Here is a 20,991-nt window from a genome sequence, read left to right as displayed (position 1 = left end):
AACTAATAAACGATTTAGAATTTATTTAAAGGAACTAAAATATTAAACCTCCAGCCAAATTATCAAAATGTTAAATCATCTATTTATTAAGTTCTGAAAACTTACCTGAGGAAGTCTTTTAACAGCAACAGGGTAGAGTTTTCTACTAAGAAGAAAGAGAGGTGGTCTAGTGCTATCCACATGGTGGTTACTTTTGTGCAAAGTATTAAGAGCGCTATCGTAGATGATGTGAAAGGTGAGGAACATGGAGAGAAGCATCACGATAAGGACGGTTAGAGCCATTCTCGGCCGAGTTACCCCCACGACGAGGATACAGTCTGACGGATCGCCCTCTACCGTACGGATTGCCGCCTTCGGTAGCCATCTAAAAAAGGAACGACATATTAAAGTGTTTGTGTATTGTAAGTATATTTATATCCTAATTTTTAATTGATCCTTTACCAGTGTAGCTCACGAACTTAATAAATATACCTGAGCTGCATATGGCCACGATACCCAAAAATGACCACTGCCTGGTGGCCACCATTTTTGCAGTGGTTGTGTCCTTTTGATGTTGGTCACTCTGAACATTTTTAGTGTTGGCAATAAAATAACGGTAATGAAGCTGACGGCGCTGACGTTTGATGTGTGAGTATAGCGGATTGTCTAGTTTTTGGCGATTTGTAAACGACGCTTGGGTATATCGTCTGGAACAGGCGATGTGTCTTTCTCCTTATTTAATACGTGAATAATGTATCACCATATTTATTTAAAGGTATTTGGGTCAGTTTCTTAAAACCGAATTATTGTGAATTGTCTGTCTGTGTTGTTTATGATAGAATATTATAAAGAGTTGTGGAGAGAATAATATATTTTTACTATATAAACCCTTGCTAATTACAAACCCTCATAAAATCATCTATATTTTGATTTTTATAGATGGTTGTACCCATTAATGTGGAAACACTATACATGGAAGGAAAGTAAAACTCGTAATAGTAAAAATAGAAAGAAAATAAAAGTGTTTTTAACTGAATTTGTTTAGTAAATACAAGCAAAAATTTAATTAAAGATCATCATTTTCATGGTATTAAAATTTATAGGATTCAAAATTATCAGAATAATAAAACAAATATTTTAAAGTGCATGCATCTATTCCAAGTTGATTGAAACTTTGTCTCATTTTGGGTGAGGATTACTTTCTTTCAAAAATTTTAACGAAATTCTTAAAGAAGTACCAGAAAAATCACAGATCTAACGCAACTATCTTAAATTCTTACCTATATGTAACTCTTTATTTTGTGTTTTTGTAAACATAACGTCTCAAAAACTTTAATTGTTTGGTTTCCCTACAGTTGGCACAACTAAATTTGTCAGAGTAACCAACATCGAAAGGACACAATCACGCATAATGGCGGACCCTAGTAGCGGTCATTTACTTTTCATTTAATTGGCAGTCCAGGTATTTATAAGTTCGTGGTATAGCTTTAGAATTTACGCAAACATTTAGATTTTTCATATTTATTGGTAAATAAATCATTTAAAATCCACTACCGTCAAATTTTTCTTCTTCATTTTATGCTTCTTCTCTTCTTTGTTTAACAGATTCCTATTGCAGATTTTTTGCAAAGTCATGTATTCACTTCCATTTAATTTCTTCTGTTATGTCTATCGATTTTGGATTTTTGCCTTTTTGTTAGAATGTAAGATCTTATTAGCTTATTTACCATTGTAATTTTTAACCTTCTTGAATTAATATATTTGATATGAATATTTTTTATCTTTGTTTATGAATTGTTTCCATAATAAATGTTAATTCTTTAAGAATTTCTATTTGTCTGTTATAACTGTAGGTATTTATTTCTTTTAGATCCAAGTTACCAAGTAATAGTTTCAAATCAAAATTTATTTCAAGCAAAAGAATATGTGCACACCTAGATACAATCTGAGTGTGTACAAAAAATAAAAATACTTAATTAGAAATAGACACAAATACTCATATAGCTAATATAACACAAGCCAACCTATTGACTAAGATTAAAAAAATACATTGGTTGAGAAGTTACATTTTTATACTATTTAACTATCTTCACAGCACCATAGCAAAAACCTTGAAGTTGTCCCAAAGCAACCTGCTTATCTTTTTACTAAATAGTTGTATATGTCTAAATGTTGTATAGTCAACTAAATAGTTGTATGTTTCAAACTCAACTCAAAAATGCTTTATTGTCAATATAAACATAGAACTTGTAGACAAAGGCAATAGACTGTACATTAAAGGAATAAAAACGAGAAACTAATTTAAAATAAAATACAATTATATAAATTTTGAAAAATACTTAAATACTAATCATTAAAAAAATCACTTAAACTATAGTACGCTTTACTAGCAAGAAATATTTTCGTCCTTATATGGCTTTTTTCAGTCTTAAGTTGTCTTATTTCTAGTGGTAGCTAAAATATTATGACTTACAAAAAGCAGGTGACATGAGTCACGAGGCTTGGCCCCACATAGATATCTGATGACCCTTTTCTGGAGTACAGACACTGAATTAAAAAGTAAATTTGAACATGATAATTTGGACTTGATAATCGCGAAGTATGCAGATCTGTCGATGGAGAAATTAAGACTGGTGGCAATAACCCTTAGGGCGTAGCAGCCTGATGAGACTTTTCTACATATTGTTTTAGAAACATTAAATGTCAAAAAATTTGCATCACACCAGTCTTTTATTTTTAACAAATCTGCATGTATATTGGCCTCCATTTGAGAAACATCAGAGTCGTGCCAGAAGATGGTGGTATCATCGGCAAATAATGTAAATTTGCCACTTACCTGCAGTTGTGGCAGATCGTTCACATAAATAAGAAAAAGTAGAGGACCAAGTACTGATCCTTGCGGAACACCCACATTTATATTTAGTTCCTTAGAGATATCACCATTAAGTTTGACAGCCTGGACACAATTTAATAAGTAGGAACCAAACCACTCAAGGGCAGTTCCTCTGAAATCATAGAGCTCCAGTTTCATCAGCAGCACTCTGTGACTCACGCAGTCAAATGCTTTGAACAAGTCACAGAATACCGCTGCTGCAACTTCACCAACATTCAGTCGATTGTACAGGTGCTTTAGAAAGCTAAAGATAGCATCATTTGTGCTCAAAGACTCACGAAAGCCAAACTGCTAAAGACTTAATAGGCCAAACCTATTTAAAAATGAAACCATCCTCACCTTAACGAGCCGTTTCACTATCTTGGCTAAAGCAGGCAATAACGCTATAGGTCTAAAGTTAGAAGGGCAATCGCAATCGCCACCCTTGTAGAGAGGAATAATCATTGCTCTTTTTAAGCACTCTGGGAAAACTCCAAACATAAATGAAAAGTCAATTGACTCGGCCAAGACTTGCAAAGCAACAAGAGGTAAAACAGAAAATATTCTAAGAGAAAGCCCATCCCGACCTGATGAACTGTTATTCTTAATATTAACCATTAACTGTATAAGCTCTTCCACCCTTGTGGGGACAAAAAAGAAAGATTTGGCTACTACCACATTGTTATGATAGCTCCTGGGATCTATTTTTTGTGAGATATTGGCTGCAACGTTACTAGCAATATCACAGTAGAAGATATTGAGGACATTGGAATCTAAGGTACTTGGAGTAATCAAGATATTATTTTTGCCCCTTAGCTCATTTAAAATCTTCCAAGACTCTTTTGCTCTATTGGAGGAACTATTTATCCTCTTTTGAAAGTAGGTCCACTTAGCCATTTTGATTGAGTTTCTGTAAATCTTGCGGTATCTATTATAGTAATTTAAAAATGTTGCATTGTTCATAGCGTATTTTCTAATGTAAAAAAAGGGAGCGCATATTTTTCCCAGATACCCGGAAACCCTTAGTATACCAAGGTTTTCTATTTCGTTTTTTAATATTAACAACAGGGAAAGCAGTGTTAAAATTGTTTAATACTATTTGATGAAAGCTATGCAGTGGGTTAACAGTAGTCAATACAATATTCCAACTTGACTTATTGCAAAGCAAAGATAATTTAGGGAAATTAGCTCTAGTATAAAGTCTACCGCGTCTAAGCTTATTCTCATTAGCTGACTATTAAGATTTACTAATCCCACTATTGCCTTATGGTCAGACAAATCGGCATTAATTGTTGTACACTGATTTTCGTGTTGGTTAAAACTCCTATAGAAGTAATCTATCAATGAGGAAGAAAAAGCTGAGATCCGGGTTGGCTGATCCACGTGCATCTTAAAATTAAATGAGTTTAACATATTAAAAATCATTCGATTTGATCCATTAGATTTGTCTAGAAAATTTACATTAAGATCGCCAGTCAGAATCAACATCGCATTAACTGAAATTTCACTTCGGAAGAGGATCTCCAATCTTTCTAAAAACAAATCTAAATTAGCAGATGGAGATCGATGCAAACCTAAAATATACAAATTTAACTTACTGCTAAATACAATAGAAAACTCGCACACCTTTTCAATCAATAGATGATCAAATCTGTCAATAGTAATAGACATAAACGTAGTTAATAAAGCTTTGTCTAATATAATAAGAGTACCACCATGTGTATATCGCTTGCGTGAAAATTTGGAAATTAGTACATAACCAGGGATATCAATAGGCTCGTTAAACCTCAACCAGTGTTCAACAAGAATTAACACACTAGGGAAATTAACCGATTTTAAAAATAGTTCTTTTAAACGCACAGATTGAATATTAAGAAATGCTAGGGCAACCTGATTATGGCGGGAGTTTCTATTAAAAAAGAAGAAGATTCAATAGCAAGGGTGTCTATAGATTGGTCTAGTTGAGGCGTAACCGAAGACCTACCTTCGATCAAGGGTGTATCGCTGATTATCTTACTATTGCTAATACCCAAAGTTGCTAATACTAATTTGGATGATAGAAAAGTATTTTTAAGATATGAAGATAAAAGTTTGCAAATAGATTTGGCAGAGTGACCGTACCTAAAATTTTGTCTGACATCAGTAATTATTTTCACAGAAAAGTTACGGTTGCAGATGAAAGAATTTTAAAAATGAATTGTATTGTAATATCTGCCTTTTGAGCACTCATTAAAATCGCATTTAATACAAACAATTACATTAGTTATCCTGCCCATTGATAGCAAGTATTTCATTTGGAAAAAAGATGGCAATGTACAAGAAAAATCAAGACAAACAACAACAACATCATTCTTCGTATAGTTAACAATTAGACGAAACGCATGATTACATAAGGTCTGGGCTATAACATTACTAAACACATAACCACAGGTATTGTATGACGAGCTCAGAATACCTGAGAAAAGAGAAGAGACACCTCTAGCACTGGAATCACCATAAATTAGTACATTTGATTTTGCTCGTGGGTTGAAATGCGCTTTTGCTAAGCAGTTTGTAGATTTTGATTGAAGATTTGTAGTCACCAAATCTTTTAAGTTACTGCTAGCCTTCCTATTTAGAGACAGGATATCCTTCTCCGCTTCAAGAGTTTTAATTGATGTTAACATGTGCGTATTAATACAATTTAAGTTTTCAATCTCTGTCTGCATACTCTCAATCTTGTTTATGTGATATTCAGTTTCCTTTTCAAGCATTGTAATAGTATTAATCAAATTTTGATTAAGATCACTTAGCTCTTTTATCTTATCTGAAAGTTCCTCATTTACCCTAGTATATAAATCCACTTGTAGCTATACTTCTTTCTCTTTAGTTTTTAGATTCTGAATTTCATTCCTTAACCCATTATTTTGTTCATTTAAAGTTGCAATATGCAAAGAAAAATTAGCTTCTGCCTGTGAAACCTCGTCCTCAAATAGTTGACTATTTCTACGCAATCTCTCTAAATACCTGTCCCTTCCTTCCAGCTCCTTTAGCAAATGTTTAATTTTATCGTCATATATTCTATTTTCACTCTCTCTTTCATTGTGACTATTTTAACATTGCTCTGAACATAAAATTTTGTCAACTCCTGTTTTTACCACTTCTGTCATTCTTTCCAAACAACTTGGATAAAAAACAGAGTCACAAACTATATAAATATAATTTAAAAAGCGCTTATTTTTACAATACTTAAAACTGCGCGACATCCCGTACCATTAAAATATTAAATTGATTTAAAACTTAAAACGTAAATTTACATAAAATTATTGATCTACCTACTCAATTCAGCAGATAATAATAAATGTCCTAATATAAATGTTTATCTTGAATATGTCTTATGTTACTAATGTTAGTTAAGTAAGTTTGTTTCTTGAATTTTTTCTGATTATTCTTCGAGAGTAATTAAGTGGTTCTTCTAAAATTTCTTAATAATAATGAAGTTTCTTATCTTATAGTTCCTATTTGTATATTGCTGCTTGACTATTTCGCGACCAACACTTAAAAAAACCGTCTCATCTTTACTGGGTGTTTTATTGAGTTGGAGTGCATTTTAATTATTGCATTTTGTTTCAAGCGCTTGATGTAATAAAGTAAAAATTTACTATATTTTATCCTGCACTTAATAATTTTAATTTGGGTCAAAGGAATAATTAATTTTATTTACCGAACTGAATCGTGGATTTCAAAAAAATTTTAGTGCCAATTTATTTAAACTTAAAAATTGTTTTTTTAATTTCTACATTCGGCGGGCGGTAGTAATTATGTATTTGATGGTAATTTAAAAATGTAGGTAAAATGTAAATTGCCGTTTTAATGATGTGAAAACGAGTGTCCAATTTACAAGCTGCAACCAGTATTACAATGACAAATGCAATAGCCTCGATATACGTGGCTTTTATATGGAGAGGGTAACTTGGAAGCGTGAGATGTGTGAAAAATACGAATAAGTGAAATGTTCTGAAAATAAGGTCGCATGGAGGATTTGGGAGATTATGAAGTAGATCTTAGTGCTACTTTATTGTACTTTGTTAAAAAAACAAACATGGAGCTGCCTGAAACAAGACCTGTCATTAGTGGAAAATAGAAACGTTTAACCCGAAATTTCAAGTCTGAAGGAAGTAAAAAAAATTGGAATGAGAAGAGCCAAGTATTTCCTTTTCATCTTATGCTACAGCTTTTTAAAAGAAAAATAACATGAAAGTTGGGTAAACTCACAAAGAATGGAGGGATTATTCTAAGATGTGGTAATGAGAAAGAACTTACTAATATTCAAAGCCAAATTTAAACAAAAATTATTGATTCTTATTGTGTAGACGTTCCTAAAGTATTAGAGTACCCGGATTAACGTAATAGGCATAAGTGACTTCGAATATACCCTTACGGACAAAGAAATAATTGGCAAGATTGAAAAACAAAATAACCTACAGAGAGGTCTTAATAAAAAAAATAATTGAAATGAAAAAGTCAAATGTAAATAAAAAATTTAACATGAATATTGAAGTTGACGCCACTTCCTATGCAGTTTTTATTAAAAATGAGAGGTGTAATAAATATTGGTTTCAACCGTTGCCTCGTATTCAATGTATACATAATTCGAAGATGTTTCACATGTTGTCGCTACGGTCATTTACTTAGGAATTGTAAAGGAAACAAATGTAAGGTAAATATTGTTAAATGTGCTGAGGTTATATGAGAATTATGTTTCTTGGGATGTAATTAGAGGCGAGTCTTACAAAAGGATTAAAGAGATTCAAAAAAATAAATATACAAAATAGCAATTAGATAGAAATATTGTACTTTGTATAATTTATTTCAATTATCAGGGATACCTTAACAATAAAGATAGCATAGCTTTGTTAATCAACGATTGGAAGCCCAATATTGTTCTGTTAAACATTGCAAGACATTCAAAGGTATAAGTTGGAATAATTTATTATTAATAACAGTAGAACAGAATATACAGGGTATCCGGAAGCTAGATGCAATCCTTTAAGGGGTGATAGCTGACTTAATTTCAAACATTTTAAGCTAAATATGTGTAGGTCGAAATTTGTTTATAAATTTTTAATGGCAATTTTTGCATTTTTCTCAAGAAATACCAAAATTTCACACTTAAACGGTAATAGAGCGCTAATAATAAGTTACAATTAGTATCGGAGTTTCAAAGGCTATTTTGTTTTGTTTAATGTGTATTAATAAAAATATGATCAATTTCAAGCTTCTGTGTAAACTTATATTGAAACGTAAAAAATAAACATGGAGTTAAAATAAAAATGCTTTGTTTTATGTTTAAATAATTGTTATGAAAATGCTTTCGTCGTTCTAAATTCAAACCTCTCTAAAAATATAAGATATGACTCATGCCGATGCCTGGCCAATTCCCAGAATTATGGCCTCTTTTGTGCGGCAGGTCATGTAAACAAAACTTACTGGATTGGCTTTGTTTGATTGGACAGTTCAGGTAAATATTCAGGTAAATAAAAAGTAATAAAAACAAAATTAAGCAGAGGTACCTAATAGTAGATACTGTAGGGTAAGGGGTACCTAGTAGGTACTTTGGGGTGGGGGTTACAAGTTAGGTACTCGCTTCATAAATAAAAACGTGTGATTTTAGCCTCTTATTGTTTAGTTTGAATGATGGATTTATTATTTTGATTAGGATGATTAATTAGTTTGAATGGAAGGAAACAGTAGACAGTATAATGAACATCAGGGTCAAAGTGGAGCGCCTCAAAACGTTTCAAATCAATAATATAAAACAGGTGGGACAGTGCCATCGCTGTCAGGAGTTCGGACACGCTGCGAGCAATTGCAACGCGGGGCCGCGTTGTCATAAATGCGAAGGAAAGCATCACTACTCAAAATGCGAAAAAGAACGCACAACACCGGCCCGGTGTTGCAATTGCGGCGGCGACCATCCGGCCAGCTATTGGCGCTGTCCCAAAAACCCAAATTATATTAAAGTAAACAGAAAATACGCTGATGCGTTAAAAAGAGAGCCCACTTTGGGCCCGGTGTTCAGAGAGACTGCAACGGTTAAAGGTCCCGTCCCAGAGGCTAAAATATTAAAAACACCTATTCAAAACAATTTATTAACGCTTTTATCCTTGCCGGAGGATGAAATAAACTCAAAAATTGATAAATTAATTTCCAAACTCAATAAATTAACATCTAACCCGGCTTTTAAATTACTATTACAATAAAACACAACACCTTTTTTTTCTCTTTTTAAAAAAAATAATAAACAAAATAAACACACCGGCCAAAAACCGACGAGCTGGGTGGGCGTGTCCTAGACCAAGTGAAACCAACCAATCCCAGCCGCCCACCTAGCCTATAAATATAACCTACGCTTCCTCATCCTAGGAAAAGTCCAAATTCGAAGAAGTCGCCGCCGCCTTGAAATCCAAAGGTGTACAACATGGCCATGTTGTAAACACCCGGGACGGAATAAAAATCCACCCGCAGACCATCACGGACTACAGAGCCACCCAAGACTATCTGGAATCCTCGAAAGTGCCATTCCACTCCTTCTCCCTGCCAGAGGAGAGAAGGCTTTACATCATCCTCCGAGGACCTTTCGAGCACTGGTCGGCCGAAAGTATCCTGGAGGACCTGAGGAAGCTAGGCTTCCACCCACACTCAGCCGCACGATACTTCAATAGGAACAGGCAGCCCACACCACTGGTCCTGGTACAGCTCCCTAGAGAAGAGAAGGCAATCTTCTCGCTCACAGAGCTACGCGGCGTGAAGATAAGGGTGGAAGCCCAAAGGAACAAGTCCAGGAGGATTCAGTGCCACAGGTGCCAGCTCCATGGACACGCCCAGGCCAGATGCACGGCGGCTCACAAGTGCGTGAAGTGTGGCCAACTCCACGCCACCGCCCAGTGCACAAAACCCCGCGACCAGCCGGCCACATGTGCCAACTGTGGAGGCCCGCACACCGCCAACTACCTGGGATGCCCCAGGAATCCGAAACAGATCCAAAAGGCAAAAGCTGCCAAACGGGATCGCCCGTTCACCTGGGGCACCCAGGACAACAACCGCCTCGCTGCACCACCCTCACCACTGCAACAAGCCCCTGCTGTCGAACCGCACCCCATGCTTCAAGCCTTCTTCACTTCGATGCAGCAGCAGTTCCAGCTGCTACTGCAAAGCATACACCCAGTGGGAGCCTGAAAACCCACCTCACTCCGCGCAAAGGCCACTAGCTCTTTGCATAAAGTAGTCACTACCTTAATATTAAGTAACATTTCCATTCAGTTAAGTAGGCATAAATCATTAGATTAACCTGTATCTTAAACGATAAATAAATGTCAGTTTCATAGTAAGTAAGTAAAGCTCATCCTAGTCAGTCCGTCCCCGCTTTCCGAGCCATCAAAAGCTAGAGCACCTCGATGCGACCAAGAAAGAAAAGATAGGCGCCAAAAAAGACATCAACAACAAACTAAGTCAGGAAACCGGCAAGAGCCCAGTTGCTAGCCCGGACGAATTCAGTGCAGTACAACTATTGTTTAGTTTCACTCTCGCTTCTAATTTTGTAAGATTATCAACTTCATACTAACTGCATCTACTGTTTTTTAAATCGAGTTTCTGCCCGTTTAATTAAACAGTATTATAAAATGGAATTTACCAACCAAGAGTACGCTGACATTGTTTTCACATATGGACGCGCTAACGGTAATGGAGCTTTGCCACGACGCTTGTACCAGGAACGTTATCCAGATCGGAGGTTACCAAACTTCAGGGTGCTTCAAAACACCTTTCGCCGTCTTACTGAAGTTGGCATTGGGAATAATCTGGCACGTGGAGTCAACCCTGGCCATAATAATGTTGAGATTGAGGAGCAAATACTGGAAGCTTTTACCGCAGACCCTACTGCAAGCATCAGAAACGTAGCTGAAGACATTGGCCTTTCCAGATGGAAGGTGTGGGCGACCATGAAGAGAGATGGACAGTCTCCCTTTCATAGTACGGGGGTGCAGGGCTTATAAGAAGAAGACCCTGCAAGACGAATTCAGTTCTGCCGCTTTTTATTAAACATGAACATCGAGGACCCGGTATTCTTAAGAAGTATCTTGTGGACAGACGAGTCCAATTTTTCCAGTGAGGGTATTACCAACTTCCACAACCTCCACGAATGGGCTGCCAAAGATGCAAATCCGCACTGGAAAAAACAAAAGTCATTTCAGAACAGATTTTCGGTCAATGTGTGGGCCCGAGTAATAGGCAAGACTATTATTGGGCCACATTTTCTACCAGAGAATTTAAATGGTGCCAACTATTTAGATTTTCTACAAAATGATATCCCCGTTCTTCTAGACGAAGCTGGATTATTGAAACGAGAAAGACCAATAATCTTTCATTAATTACTTCTTAAGGCTGTCAGGAATTACTTAGACGACTGTTTTCCGGACGGTTGGATCGGTAGAGGCGAAACCTTTCCTTGGCCTTTTCGATCGCCTGATCTAACTCAGTTGGATTTTTTCATATGGGGCCGGGCAAAGGAGCTTGTATACACCACCGAAATAAGAACAAGAGAAGAGTTGATTCGCAAAATAAATGAAGCATTTGAAAGGATGAAAGAAGATATGACCATAAGAGTAACCATCACCGAAGTAACAAAAAGGGCTCATGTACATAAACAATAAATAGCGTAAACAAAATTGTGTTTTATTTAACATTAAAACCTAAAATAACACCATAATCGGGGCTCTAATGCTTAGTAGGTTTATGAGAGGTCTCAGTCTAATAATTTTTGTTTACATGACCTGCCGCACAAAAGAGGCCATAATACTGAGAATTGGCCAGGCATCGGCATGAGTGATATCTAAAAATAAAGGGCGTTTCAATGTTTCTATTTTTTCTAAAAGTTTACACAGAAGCTTGGAATTGATCCTATTTTTGTTAATACACATTAGACAAAACAAAATAAACTTTGAAACTCCGATACTAATTGTAATTTGCGCTCTATTACTGTTTAAGTGTGAAATTTTGGTATTTCTTGAGAAAATACAAAAATTGCCATAAAAAAATTATAAACACATTTCGACCTACACATATTTAGCTTAGAATGTTTCAAATTAAGTCAGCTATCACCCCTTAAAGGATTGCATCTAGCTTCCGGACATCCTGTATATTCTGTTCTACTGTTATTAATAATAAATTATTCCAACTTATGCCTTTGAATGTCTTGCAATGTTTAACAGAACAATATTGTGCTTCCAATCGTTGATTAACAAAGCTATTTTACCAGGGCACCTGAAACTAGTAAAGTATTTTCCAAGTTTAAACAAGTTACAATGAGTAAAATGAAAACAATAATAAATAATCTAAAAAAATTTGGTGGCGGGGAGGGAGGCACATCCAAAAAAAGTTTTGTAGTAAGTATCCTATGCTATAGGTGATCGTGTCCTGAATAATATTATTACTCATTTAGAAAGTGGTGCCTTTTCTAATTCCTGGAAACCGTCTAATGTCATTCTTGTTCTAAAAGGACCAAAAGCCACCAAATATAACGAGTTTCAACCCATTAAGACTGTGCCTGTCTACGAAAAGCTCCTTAAAGTTTGTAAGAACTTCAATAATTACTTCATACCAGTCTGGTTTTTGTGAGGCTAGTTTTTGACTCATGCGAGTCCGTTTGTGTAAAGATATGTGATGATTTTTTAAGGGAGATATCTTATTCTGTTTCGGGTCTCATTTATGTAATAGAGTTCAATGTAATATTGTAGACTGTGATAATTAAAATGGGTTTAACAGTCTGTTAAAAAAAATTGCTTGAACGTATCGGTGGTTGCCTAATTTTATTTTTATTCTTAAGGCATATTGTTAATCACGTTTTATTATTTGTTTTTATTCTTTAATCTTATTTTATTATAATTTTTTATTTATTTTTACAATTTTATTTTTTTTTAAATTTTAACCCGTCCTTTAATTTAGTGTGTTTTTTTTTATATCTTAGACTTAGTAATTAGTTAATATGTTATTTTTAATGTCTGACATAAGTATGCGTATTGCGTTCTATTGTTTTGCTTTTTTTTATTTTTAATTCACTGTACACGATGTTTAATTTTTTTAGTCTTAGCTTGTGCTAAATAAAGTACATTTATATTATTATCTCTGACTTCACTGGTTTCAGAGACATAAGCACTTTGTACCTAAAAATCTTCTTTCTTTAATGCAAGTATTCCTGGTGTTTTTTTCTATGCGCTTTTTGTTATTTTAATTCACGATCCCTAAATTCTCCGTCTTTTTATTCTATTTTTAACCACAGATATTTTTTAAACTTGTTTAGATAGTTTGTAAATTTCTTTCTCCTAAAAAAATCAATCTCTATAAAACTCTTTCTATTGTTTCTTTTTAATCTCTTCTGATTTCATTTTTATACGCTTCTCAGTAGTTTTCGTCTTTTTTCAAATGATGCTCTTTTCCAAAATTGTTCAAGTTTTTTGTGTAATTCTTTGATAATTATTATTGGTTTTATCTAGAACATCTTCCTCTTAAAGACTAATGGTACTTAAATTTGTTACCATGTTTCTTCAATATAACGCTGTTCTCTCTTTTATCAAATTTCGGTACACATTTATTTTTTATTTTGTTTTTCCTTACTTCGGTTTTAATAATAGTTCTTTTTTGCACTTATTTGCATGGTTCGAGAACGTAAGTACTATTTTTGCTTAGAATTTGTTCCTATTGATCAATAATAGTGATTAGAATTTTTTTACCTTTTTTCCCATATAGATAGTTCTGTTGTACCCTTTTTATCAAGTTTTTGTTCCTTTAGTACAAGTTTCCTAACATTTTTTTTGTTACATAATCTTCTATAATATCTATTTTCTGAACTTATTCGAATCATTGTTGGACAGCAAATACATGTTTTTCTGGATTTTGGGAGAACTTCCTATCTCTTGTGGGAGATTTTATTACGTGTAAATTTTAGCCTGTTGAATCACAATAGTGTTACGTACTGTAAGAAGGTTAAGTTACATATTGTACTGTATTTTAGTTAAAATTCAGCGACTATTTCTTCTGATATATATTATTTTATTCATCATCCATAAAACGATAATATTTATTATACTTTGTCTTTCGTTTAATTTTAAAATTGAGGAGTTACAGAAAAATATTTATAATAAATAATTAGGCCTAAAATATTTGTTACAAAAGATATATATTCCTGATTAACCAACTCTTTTATAATTAGAACAAAATCTTATACATAGCTTTAAAGGATATATTGCTTATTTTCTCTCGAGTAACCATTTTTTTAAGGCCTTTTTTTATTTAAATTTTTAGTGAGAAAGATACTTATAAGTATATATCCGAAAAATCTCGTAGCACTATTCGAACTAAGACCGAATAAAAAGTAACCTATAGATATAATTTACCGTATTATTTCCATTATTTGTTACATAATATTAAGCATGCTCAAAAAAAAAAAGAAAAAAAATTTGTAATAAAATATTTATTACAAAAATATTAAAGCTTCTGTTACATAAAAAAGAATAAAAGAAAAACTGGGTAATATTAGCAAACAAAAACAATGTGAAGTTATACCTTTCATAAACCCAACAACGTTTGTTATGATTATATTACATGTTTTATGCATAACTTAAAAAGGTCCGTTACTTATTTGCTCTCAAATAACCGTTTTTTTTTCTTTAGACCCACCAAAACCGTATAAAAAAATACCGTAATGAATATTTTTTTGCATAAAGATAACCTTGAATTTAAGAAAGGTAAAATTTATAATTTTAAAAGAACTTACAGTATATGGAAATGTAAAGGTTAAACGTATCCTCCTTTTGTTTAAAATTTTGTAAGATTTACTTAAGACTATTTTTCTTAACTTTACAGATTATTTTAATATTTTGGTATAAAAAGTATTGGATACAGTCGATTCAAATTTAAAAAGAAATTAGATTTTATTTATATTATCTTTATTAAGTGACATCACTATTTATTTTTTTGACAATATATACATCTTTCGGTTTTTGACTATATATCCTTTAATTTTTTAATAGAAATGTAATGTTTAATAGAATATTTCTTTAAAAACAATTGTAAAAGAGTCTTAAGACTTTTAAAAGTTCTATCAAAATGTTCAATATTCTACGTTCACCAATGTTTCGAAAATAATCATTTTCCTATTCTTCTCTGACTTTTGAATTGGAAAATATTGTTGGGTTCTTTAACTTTTAATAAAAATGTACCAAAATTTCTAATGCATAAAGAAAAGTTTGTTATAAGAATTATATCTAATTAATTGCATAAAGTTAAAATGCTCATTTTATCCTAAATACAAGGTACGGCACTGGAAGATTTTATAGTACCTAAATCTGTAGAATAGGCAGATTTAAACACTTTAATATGCAATGTATGCAGTTTAGTAGCTATGGAGAATTGACCGGTAAATAATTACAATTGGCGTGTTTACGGTGATTTCCAAAAGTTTACTGGGATAATAATTTTCTGAAATGAAGAGGTTGCCTGGCCAGCACATTCTCCTGACTTACTGTTATTTTCTTTATCAAGTTTTTTAACTAAATTTAAGTATTTTGTGATTTCTAAAAACAAAACAGTTTTTCAATATAAGAACTCGGAAAAACCATGAGTTTTACAAAAAAAAAAACCCGTACTTTAAAATTGCGCTATTGTTCACTCTCAAAAAATATAAGTTTTTAACTTAAAAACTCATTTATGTACATATTATGAAACTCATTTAGCAAAATTGCCTTTTTTGTATCTTCCTTATAATGACGTCATTAGTATTCAGGGTGAAGTTCGGCATAAGATAATCTTGGATTTTCAATTTTTTTAAATAATTTTAAAAAGCATTTATAATTCGATTTTCATGAATAAAAAAAATATTTTTAATGATGATGATTTGTAATAAGTCGAAGCATGCGAATTTTAGCAGAATGTTCAAAATTTATATATGTAAAAATCATTGTTCTCCTTCTTTTATTTTTTCCGATACCCATAAATTATTAACATTGATTTGCTCATTAATAGTTCTTTCTTTTTTATACAGTATTTAAACATAATGGAAAAAATACTACTAAATCACTCGTTATTAATAAATCTTTATTAAAAGAGTCTTGATTTTAATATATCGAAAATATTGTACCAATTAATAGATTTTTTTTATTAAAATATACATACGTTTTAAACTTTCTGATCAACAAAATGAACTTTGAATACAGTAAAGTTATATGCATAACTTTAAGGGAAAAATCTTTTTTTTTTAAACAACTATTTTGTATTAAATCCTTTAGAGATATTAAATATCGTTTTGCTTATGAAAATAAAATTATTGGCAATATAGATTAGAGAAAGCCTTAATTTTTCCTAAAAGCAGTAAAGTTTCGTAATAGTAAAGTGTAATTTTTGAACTACAATTGTCATTAATTTAAACCTGCTATGACCTTTTGGTTGAGAAGTATCTCTAACCGTAATAAGGTGTAACTAATAATAACTGTTCTGTTTTACATACTACAGATTTATACTAGACATTCTACATACTAGAGATATGTATAGAGGTAGTCATGTGTGAAGTGCATTACATCTTGCAGTATCTTGACAGTATGAATCTCCTTTGGTTCTGCATCATATATGTCGGCTATACGTAGAGAATATTAAGATAAGGATTTGTTTTGATTAATAATAGGGTTGGTATTAAGTTGGTATTAAGTCACCGATCGGCGGTACGGCCGTCTATTAATTATTTTTATGAGTCTGAGTTCATGTTGATTTTTAGTGAAGTTTATTTAGAAATAAAATAAAGGACATGACTCAATATCTTTTAAAAGATATCGGGAGAGTGGAACGAAGCCGGGAATGAATGCTTGGAGAAGCATAAAGGAACAGAAAAGGCAGTCTTTTGAGAGAACTAATGATAGATAGACCGGCTTCGGATCACTAGTTCTTTTATTTTATTCGCGACGGTACTTTATACTGACGGCACGTTAGTTTACTCGTTTATTTAGTGTAATTGTGTGTAATTCGTGTTTATTTGTCAATATAGTAATTAAGAGTGTGTTTTCACAAATTACGAGTTTTACGTACTTATTACGAACATGTCCGCCAAAAATAATGAAAGTGACTCTCCGACATATGTATATGATGCTTTCCAGGATCTTCTTTTCTTCCAATATTATTCCTTGCATATAATCTTTGCTTTTGTCCAATGTATGTCATTGTTATTAAGCAAAGCGTAGGTTTTAATGATTATCACATTTGCTGAACCAGAATAATTTGAATTATAGTGTAGGTGTAGAAAATTTAAACAAGGCAGTGCTAACTCAGTATTTAACTCCATCAAGAACCTGATGCTTAGCATAATGTGTTCTCGAAAGTTGTTAGTTTTGTATCACTTTTATCCCAAATAATTAATGAATCATTGACATACCGAAGCCATGCCCCGGATTTGAATTCAGTATCCAGGGAGTACAACATACAGGGTGTCCAAGATAAGGATCCTAAGCATGGGGATCTCGGTACCTGTTGGAGATACAGCTTCGGTTAAATTAGGAAAAAGTTGTGCACTTTAAAGCATATTTACATGCCGTTGAGAAACTTTAAAAATTTCCATGGCCTGCTGAGATATTTGAAAAAAACGGAAAATTGCCAATATCGATTTTATTTTTTCCTGGTTTTATTTTAAAAGATATTAAAAAACTATTGACACTTTCTCATTGACACTTTTGATGTAGTATGTGATGGCGCTTTTAAATTTTATATCCGACGTTTCGTTTTCGAGAAACCATCATCAACTTGATCAATGATGTATCACATGTCACATTTTTTTGTTAGTTGAAAGGAAAAATGCAAATTTTCTATTTTTTTAGCATATTTTTTAAGAAAGCTTTGGAAACAAATGCTTTGACGTATGTAAATACCTGTTACCGAGTCTGTTACCTTTTTCTTAATATCTATTTAGAGAGTGATGAAGCTAAATGAAGCATTTATTTGCATTGTACATTGTACTACTTAAAAAAAATTTAACCAGTAATAGACCATTATTTTATGATTTTTCTAACAATATGCAACAAATAATGAATACATTTTAAAAATAACGAAAAAAGCAAATAAATTAACGCATTTTATAAATTTAATTTAAAACAGGTGTTCAAACAGGTTTCCGTTATTTTCTAGACATACGTATGATCTTCTTACAGTAGCAGTTAAAACATCACGCAATATCTCTGGCGTAATACTTTGAAAAGCGGCCGTCACACATTCTCGTAACTCCTGCTCAGTTCCAAAAGAATGTTGATAGACTCGGTTTTTAATAAATCCCCAAAGGAAGAAGTCCAAAGGGGTTAAGTCCGGGGATCACGCTGGCCAAGACACTTCACTGTAGGTTCCAATCCACTTTTCAGAAAAACGCTGCGAAAGGTACTGTCGAACTTGCCCAGAATTATATGCAGGAGCCCCGTCTTGTTGAAACTAACAGCTATTGACTTGTGCCAGAGGTAAATCATCTAAGCAGTCTTCTAAATCATTTTGCAATAAATTAAGATATCGTTCTCCTGTTAATGAATAATGGTAAATAAATGGACCTAGTATTTTGGTTCCACAACACATATTAAACCCAAAACGTTGTTGATGTCTAGATATTTTCTTAACATGCGGATTTTGTTGGACCCAGTAATGACTATTGCGGCGGTTAAAGATACCATTATTGGTGACCGTACTTTCGTCGGACCATATTATTTTTGATGGAAAATTTAGAATCAAGATCTACTACACTTCACACATGACCGAACGTCACAAAGCTTTACATACACCTGATATACATAAGCGTCTAGAATAGTTGTTTTTGTTAGTTAGACTTGACAACGGTTAATTAACGAAAACGAAGATACTTCCTAAGAAAGGCTTCGTGATAAATTTAAAATAAAAGCATTAAAAGTTAAAAAATTACATTTTACCATAAACCAATACCTACCACTTTTAAGAACACTTTATTTTGTATTATAAAATTCACAAGGGAAAAATATAAGCTACTATTCAAATTGCTGGGAACTAATAGAAAAAAACTTTTTCTGCTTGACAGATTAAGTTTTAATTATGTTTTCTTTAGATTATTTGTTTCTTGCATAATAGCCGGGAAAAACATGTTCGTCAAAGCTTTTTTATGATTGAGTTTTTAAGAATTATGAAAATGGTTAATAAAAGATCAATAAGAAAAATAAATAGACTTTTTTTTAAATGTTATTTTTACATTATACCAAAAGAAATAAAAAATATTATCATACAAAAACTCACAAAGTTTTGACTTTAATAAACACAATGTATGTTATCATTATATTAAATTATTATGCATAACTTAAAAGGGTACGCTGCTTATTTTTTTATAAAAACCTTTTTTTTTTTAATATAAACCTCGTAGCAAAAGAAGTAAAATTTATAATTTTATAGTATATTAAAATATGACTATTTATAAGCCTACAGCTTATTTTAATATTTTAATAAAAAATATTGCAGTTAATTAAGTAAATATTTATTTTACTTAACTTTTTTTTTTTGGATATCCACATCTTTCGGTTTAAGAATAAGGGATTTTTAATTTTCAACTAGAAATAATTTATTTTTTCTATTTTAGTTTACAAATGTAGGTACAATCTTTCTATATTTCTTAAGAAAAACAAAATTCTGTTTGAGTTTGGTTTACCAAAATTTTCAACATATTCATATTCACCTGTATTACATGAATTATTAAATTTTAATTTTTTTCTGGATTTCCTATAGAACATTTTTGGATCCTTCAACTTTTGATTAAAAATTAAGTTCATATTCTTTGTCTATTGATGTTTATAAAATTTTCCAATTGTCTGTTGTAATATTTGGATAAGGAAGTTAAATAATATCTATTCTAGTGGTTTAAAAAATATTATATTTTAGTTCTCTATTTTATAAGGCCTATATAGTCTCTCCCATTTGTCCTGACTTTCCAATAGAAGTAGGAATTATTACTGGTACTAATATACATAGAGTAAAATAAAAGCAAAAGAAGCGGTTTCCAAAATTTGTTGTTTGCCACAAATAAACATAAAAGTCTTTTCCATAACTTAAAATGAAACGATACTTATTTTTTCTTTTATATATCTTTTTTTATTTATTTCTTTCTCCAGGCGTAGTTAATTACTCTTACTTAGTCCGACTTTTTAAAATTTAACCGTTTCCCATAATATGAAGTGGGGAAGACCATGAACTGTATCAAACATTAAAGGAAAAGCCTTCATTCTAAACTATAAATTCCACTTACTATTCACTCTGGTAGCCTTCAAAAATATTTCCAATTTCCAACTTTAAAGACTCATTTACATATCGTGACCCATTTAGCAAAATGGGTTTTTTGTATCTCCCTTATAATGACGTCGTTAGTATTCACGGTGAACTTCGGCATAAAGATAACCTTGGTTTTAAAAAGGTAAAATTTTAATTTTTTTTGTTTAATTTTTGGGGGTTGTCGCTTACTTTATATCAAAATAATGTCAAACACATCTCATTCTCCTTTTAAATTTTGTTTAGAAATATTGGAAGCAATTGTAATAGAAATATTTTGCGTAAAAAAAAGTTGTAGAAAAGTCTATTCAGGTAAATTTTAGCGCAAAATTTTTAAAATTTCTTTAATAACGTATGTTATATAGGTCATATTTTAGTTCTTCTTTTGCTTTAATGTAGAATATTCTTGGGCATTTTTAAATTTTGAGTAAAAATTTATTTTTTTTTTGTTTTATGGCGAAAAAAAAACTTTCTTGGTTTATGAAATTAGCAATTTAAGTATTTCAATCATTAGTCAAAAAATGTTTATTTTAGTAAATAAAAATATAATAGTTTATATTTTATTTTTTGCAAGCTTTCTTAGAAAAAAAGATGACTTTTATCAAAGGCTGCCTTTTTCGTATATAGAGCAAGACGAAAAATAAGTATTGCAATGTTATAAAAATGAATCCTAGTTTTTTCTTCATAAGTAGTTGCTTTGGTAATTTTGATAATTTACGAATAAAAATCTTTATCAAAGAATATACTTTTTAAATCTCGTAAACACGACAATGTATGTTAAGGTTATATTAAAGTCTTATGCATAA

General features: G+C 32.0%; 1 protein-coding gene across 1 annotated transcript in view; it reads right to left on the bottom strand.

Annotated features, from left to right (window-relative positions):
* Positions 1 to 20,991, bottom strand: part of LOC126742261 (heparan sulfate glucosamine 3-O-sulfotransferase 1) — a 95,018-nt gene that overhangs the window by 58,626 nt on the left and 15,401 nt on the right. The window contains exon 3 of the mRNA XM_050448891.1: positions 106 to 364. Within this exon, the coding sequence (XP_050304848.1) occupies positions 106 to 364 (259 nt within the window). The remainder of the gene's footprint in view (positions 1 to 105; positions 365 to 20,991) is intronic.

This window comes from Anthonomus grandis, chromosome 11 (assembly GCF_022605725.1).
Source record: "Anthonomus grandis grandis chromosome 11, icAntGran1.3, whole genome shotgun sequence".
Lineage (NCBI taxonomy): Eukaryota > Metazoa > Arthropoda > Insecta > Coleoptera > Curculionidae > Anthonomus > Anthonomus grandis.
The sequence above is the reverse complement of the archived record's forward strand: the minus strand, read 5'-3'. Positions and strand labels throughout refer to the sequence as shown.